This window comes from Sinocyclocheilus grahami, unplaced genomic scaffold (assembly GCF_001515645.1).
Source record: "Sinocyclocheilus grahami isolate Dianchi unplaced genomic scaffold, SAMN03320097.WGS_v1.1 scaffold1507.1, whole genome shotgun sequence".
NCBI classification, from domain to species: Eukaryota; Metazoa; Chordata; class Actinopteri; order Cypriniformes; family Cyprinidae; genus Sinocyclocheilus; species Sinocyclocheilus grahami.
The window spans coordinates 135,867-142,361 of NW_015506686.1; the positions used below are offsets into that span (position 1 = coordinate 135,867).

At 42.2% G+C, this 6,495-nt stretch overlaps 2 protein-coding genes across 2 annotated transcripts in view; both read right to left on the bottom strand.

Moving 5' to 3' along the window:
* The window catches only part of LOC107570799 (complexin-3-like), an 18,525-nt gene that overhangs the window by 5,772 nt on the left and 6,258 nt on the right, over positions 1 to 6,495 (bottom strand). The gene's annotated exons all lie outside the window — the stretch shown is intronic.
* The window catches only part of cyp11c1 (cytochrome P450, family 11, subfamily C, polypeptide 1), a 7,388-nt gene continuing 2,283 nt past the window's right edge, over positions 1,391 to 6,495 (bottom strand). Inside the window, exons 4-9 of the mRNA XM_016257060.1 lie at positions 5,870 to 6,073; positions 5,617 to 5,783; positions 4,720 to 4,886; positions 2,994 to 3,072; positions 2,445 to 2,642; positions 1,391 to 1,639 (exon numbers count right to left, since the gene is read on the bottom strand). Coding sequence (XP_016112546.1) covers positions 1,523 to 1,639; positions 2,445 to 2,642; positions 2,994 to 3,072; positions 4,720 to 4,886; positions 5,617 to 5,783; positions 5,870 to 6,073 — 932 coding nt within the window. The 3' untranslated portion in view covers positions 1,391 to 1,522. The remainder of the gene's footprint in view (positions 1,640 to 2,444; positions 2,643 to 2,993; positions 3,073 to 4,719; positions 4,887 to 5,616; positions 5,784 to 5,869; positions 6,074 to 6,495) is intronic.

Consider the following 6,495-nt stretch of genomic DNA (forward strand, 5'->3'; position numbering starts at 1 on the left):
TCTTTCTCTCTCTCTCTGACCAGTGTAATCAATCTCTCCATATTTCTTTCCTTTGATAAAGTCTGAGAAATGCAATGGTAGCCGCCAGCATGTGTGAAACAACTCCAATCCCATTGGCCCACGTAGCCCGTGATGTCACAGGCAGGCGCCTGGAAGTATAAAGTATGAAGTGACTGCCGAACACGCCACCAACTTGGTTGTCTGAAGGAGACGTGAAAACAGGCAAGCCGTAGGCATGGCGAGGGGATGCAGCGTCTCATTCTTTCTCGGGGAACCATGGTTAAATGCATAACCCGAGACGTTCCCCTTCTAGGGAACTCGCACGGTGTCCTCTGGTGGACACTATAGGGAACGGATTGTCCACTCAGTCATGCTGCAGCGACTGCCTGTTCGCCTGGTGAGAGAGCACCAAGAAAAGAGACAGATATACACGAACCTTCCCTCAGAAAGTGGGCAAGCCACTGATGCCTTGGGCCACTAAAATAACTCGGAAAAATGGGGAACCCAGCCAATCAGGTGGGACACTCCATTAACCAAGCTAAGGACACAGCTATGGAAGATAGACAAATGTGAACGGAGCTTTCTCATTGGAAATTCTCACCGAATGTGCTTGCTCCTCACCAAGACATGTAGCGCATAGGTCGAGTGTGTCCTCGGGTGTCAGAAACGTCAGACACGGAGACACACACTTTCTAAAACGCTCACTTGCCTTGGTTTCTCCACATGCACAGACAAACAAACGGCTCCTGAAGACAACTAAAGTTAGTGATGTGTTCGGCAGGCGCCCGCCTGTGACGTCACGGACTACGTGGGCCAATGGGATTGGAGTTGTTACAACAGTGCTTTAGGCGGCAGTCCCCATAGTGTCCACTAGAGGACGCAGCGCGAGTTCCCTAGAAGGGGAACCAGTTTTTTCATGCATTACTCATTTTTGAGATTTATGGCCTTTCATAAAGCGTTTTTTTTTTTCAGACTAGAGGAAAGAAAACATCCAAAATACACAATCAAGTGTTTCTTTTATTGCTCTTTATCTATTTGCGTCTGTAGATTTCAATCTCTTACACACACCAAACTTTACAGTTTTATTCCTCTCTATATTGAGAAGGTTTGTTCATATTTCACTCACACTGATTTATACAACATTTGACTCCTAAAACATGGTGAAAATGTGTTTGTTTTCTGTCTGTTGACAGTATTTTCTGATTTATGGAGTGATAAAAAGAGAAATCCAAAATCTTAACTCTGATATGACGACAAAATCAGACAAGAATTATGAACCTGCTTTATCCAATGTTCAGATTTATTATATTTTTTGGTGCATATTTAATTAGACAATGCCTCATTTGCATATTAAAAACATAACATTTCAGAAAACTTGTAATGTTTGTAATAAACAACGCTTACAATTCTTAATGTGATTTGTTATTTTTTTTTACCCTATTCAACTTAAAATAATGATGAGCACAGATAAATAATTTATAATAAACACTGCAATCTTCCAAAACTAATAATAACTGGTGATTTATAGTGAGCGTGTGGTGAAGGTGATTCTGGGAGGAGATTCGGGCTGCAGAATGAGGGTGTATTTGGTGTTCAGCTCTTCTGTGGATGAGACCGTCAGTTTGAAGTTCCTCAGAATCTACAGAAACACACACACACACACACACAGTCTGATCATCATCAGGTAACATGATTTACTCAAGCAGAACATGCTCCTGGATCCCTGTTGGACCTGAAACAACATTATCAACCCTGTCAATAAGTTAGGGTTAGATTAGAGTTAGTCTCAGCCTGGATGACTATAAACAACAGCTCAATCTGATGTGTTTTTAGCTCAAAGTGCAGCAGTTCACCTGGAAAGCTGTTTGTAAAATATTCATACATTGGTCCATTATATAGTACAATAAAAATAATGGTTTGGGATTAACAATTTTCACTCAGAAATTGCTGGTAAATTTCACAAATTATTTCAAAGAAACGCCAAAGACCACAATGACCACAATTAAATATGAAATTTTGAAGTAGAAAGACTGAAATAGTACTTCCTTGTAAAACATACTCCCATCATGCGTTTTATTTAGAAATAAGTTTACTTTTTTATATTTGATTTGATTTCAGTTAATGTTTCAAGTTAGTTTAATAACCCTGAGTTTAACTCGGATGAACCCGACACGTCTCAGCGTCTCTCTAGGTTATGAAAATTAGAGATATATTTCCTAGTGCTTCTAAAATATACTCTTTAACACAAACTATCTAATATGCTTGCAGTGCTATTCGCACTTCTGGTTAGATGTTTCTGTGTTTGATTGGCTCTGTAATCTTCACAATGACAATAAAGTTGAATCTAGTCGAAACAGCATGTAGAAGCAGAACGCAGGTGGATGCTTCTCACATCAGAATCAGGATGAGGGTTTGTGCGCTGTTGTAAATCCTGCGTCACTCACGTGCATTAACAGCAGCTGCATCTCGTTCTCTGCGATTCTCCGGCCGACACACTGCCTGGATCCGAAGCCGAACGCCAGCGAGCGAAAGCCTCCTCCTGAAGCCGCGTCCAGACTCCAGCGGCTCGGCTCGAAGCGCTCCGGACGCTCGAACACTTCAGGACTGCGACCCAGAGGATACAGACACACCTGCACCAGCGTCTGAAACCAGCAGCAGACCACACCCAGTCATTTCAGACCCGCTCCCGACGAATGTTCCACCAATTCAACATTTCGACTTCGATGTTATAACTTTAAAACATAACATGACTGAAGTAACATTCTCTTTATGATCCAAAGTGCAGCACACATGAAGTTCAACATGGTGCAAACGCAAAACAAATTCACTTGTTGAATATCTTTGCAGAACAGATGCATGAAATATGAAGTACTAACATATCCTACATGTTCAGAAGCAATTGTAAATAAGAAAAATGCAAAATATTTCTGAGCCAAAACATTGAGTTTTGGAGGTCGACTCAAAAAGTCCAAATGATTCATCCCTCGTCTCACCCCTGCCGGCACGTGGTAGTTCTGCAGGACGATGTCTCGGACCGGATAGCGCTGGACGGTGATTCCTACGGGATACAGCCTAAACACACACGCACACACACGCACACGCACACACACGCACACGCACACACACGCACACGCACACACACGCACACGCACACACACGCACACGCACACACACGCACACGCACACACACGCACACGCACACACACGCACACGCACACACACGCACACGCACACACACGCACACGCACACACACGCACACGCACACACACGCACACGCACACACACGCACACGCACACACACGCACACGCACACACACGCACACGCACACACACGCACACGCACACACACGCACACGCACACACACGCACACGCACACACACGCACACGCACACACACGCACACGCACACACACGCACACGCACACACACACACACGCACACACGCACACACACACACACACAAACAAGCACAAGCACACACACACACACAAACAAAAACTCACTCACACACACACACACACACACACACCATCAGCTCAAACACAGGAGGAGATCCTACTGAGGACCTTCTGATGCTCTTTTGCCCTCAGCGGAGAGTGTTCCTTGTGTTTCACTTGTCACTATAAACAAAACAACCCTGAGAAAACTGCAGCCAGAGAGATAAGACACACAAACACACACTCACTCACACACATACACACTCAAAACCACACATACACACACACTCTCACACACACACACACACACTCAAAAACTCACTCACACACACACACACACACACACACACACACACCATCAGCTCAAACACAGGAGGAGATCCTACTGAGGACCTTCTGATGCTCTTTTGCCCTTTTTTTTTTTTACTTACTCAGGGTTATCATAGTTAAACTAAAACTAATACCATTAAAAAAAAACTTGTTTGTTACTTCAAATAAAATGAATGTTAACTGAAATAAAAAAAAAAAATTTTTAAACTAAATCTTATTTCATTTCAGCTTGTTTCCAAGGCAAAATGTATAATTTTACTTAGCTTAACTTGATGTATTAAACTAAAACTAAAAATGAAACAAAATTTCTATTCTTTATACTTCACTATATATGTTCATTAAAATAACAACAAAAAACAGTAACTGCGACTTTTTATCTCACAATTTGGACTTTTTTCCCCGTGATTGCAAGAAAAAAGCCTGAATTATGAGATACAAACTCATTTTCATCTTCATTTTAGTTAAAAATAAAACAACTAAATAATAATACTAAATAATACTTATCTATTAATTCATTTAGAAAGTATAATGCATTAAAACACACAACAAACAAACCTTCAAATATTATTATGCATTTTAACTTTTGTTACAATTATTAAAGATATAATGCAACACAACGTACATTATGAATACCTTTATAATGCATTATACATAAAGGCTTTAAGTGTTACCAATGTAAAAATAAAATCTAATTCAAAATATTTCCAAAAACTATAATAGCATTTTCACTGCTTTTCCTAAAACAATTTATTTCTTGATTTTTACTGCATTTATTACAAAACTGATTCATTTATCACTTTAAGCTGCTTTGAATCAATCTCTATTGCATAAAGCACTATAGAAATAAATTGACTTGACTAGAAGCGCAGGAGATTAAGGAGGAAACTTTATATCGGCGACTGTATGTTACGTGTCTGACTCTTTACTGATGCTCTCTCTCTCAGCTCTCACCTCAGCGTCTCCTTGATGGTCCCCTTCAGCAGCGGCGCCCCCTGCAGGGCCTTCTGGGGGCTTCCTGATGCCTGTTGCCATGACGACAGCACCTGCGCTCGCACCCGCTCCTGCACCCCAGGGTTACGCGCCATCTCGAAGAGAGCGAACTGCAGCGGCACGGCGGTCTGGCACACACACGGAGTCACCGGTTCAGTTCACACAGTCTGATGTGACGCTACGCTGGACTTCATATTCATACAGACCTCGTTCATTAGTTTAAACGAAACACATCAGAACACAGACTAACATTTATTTCCTAATGTCACTGATGAATCACTTACAATATGAAAACATCAATTAATGAAATAGAGCTAGTTTTAATGTTGACTTTAACGATTTCTTTTTACAAAAGAGTAATGCAGTTGTACACATCATTCCTTGCACAAGCTGCAAAATTTTAATGATTTAAAAATTTTTTTTTAAATACATCGATACATACAATTCAGCCTTTTTTAATATGTATTTATATTTTGCAATTCTGACTTTTCACAATTGCAAGAAAAAATTGAATTGTAAGGGAAAAAGCAATAAAAAGTCACAATTACATTTTTTAATCTGCATATAGTTTTTTATATTTTTAATCAGTTTTTACTTTTTATATTTTCCGTTTTCATTTTCAAATTTGAGCAATTTTGTTGTGTTTTTTTTGTTGTCATTTTTGGCATTGACAAAAATAAATATGTCTATATAGTTTATATTAATTTTTTAGTTCTATTAGTACATCAAGTTCACCTAAGTAACCTAAATGAAAATGAATATTGCCTTGGCAATATATATTATATATATAATTTTATTTCAGTTAAAGTTTAGTTAGTGTAGTTGTAGTAAGTGTGATGGTTTGTTGTGAGTTTGTACCGTATCGACTCCGCCGGCCATCAGTTCAGTGATGTTGGCTTTGATTAGCTCTGAAGATAACCGTCCCGCCTCCATCAGCTGACCCAGCACACCCAGGAACCGCCCATCAGAGGCTCCGCCCACCGCCGTCTGCAGACGCTGGTACCCGCGCTGGATACGCGCCTCCGCTGCAAACACACACACACACTCACAGAACAGAACTCGTGCTGCAGGAGTGCGTGTGTGTGTGTGTGTGTGTGTGTGAGAGACGCACCGTGGCTGAAGATGTGGTCCCATGCAGTGGCGTGCTGTGTCCAGAGGGGGGCGCGCAGGGCCAGCAGCAGCCGCGGCGGCAGGTACAGCAGCGGCAGCGTCGTGGCTAACATGCGCTCAATGGCCCAGATGAAGCGCTCCGCCTCTTCAGACGGAGACGACGAGAACAGGCCAATGCGCTCGCCGTACAGAACATGACAGCTCGCTGGAGACACATTATTGATCTGATTGTGAACCATTCAGACATTTCTAATAATTTTTGGACCTAGTAATGTCATAACTGGATCTTCTTTCTGGTGATTTATGCAGGATTGGAGAAAGGGTGGGGTTTTGAGGAGAGGGCGGGGTTTGGGAAAAAGGGTGTGTTTTGGAGAGAGGTTGGGGTTTTGAGGAGAGGGCGGGGTTTGGGAAAGAGGGTGGGGGTTTTGAGAGAGGGCGGGGTTTTGGGAAGAGGGTGGGGGTTTTGAGAGAGGGCTGGGTTTAGGGCAGAGGGTGGGGTTTGGATGAGAGTGCGGGGTTTGTGAAAGAGGGTGGGAGATTTGAGAGAGGGCGGGGTTTTGGGAAGAGGGGGGGGGTTTTGAGAGAGGGCTGGGTTTAGGGCAGAGGGGGGGGGTTGGGTGAGAGGGC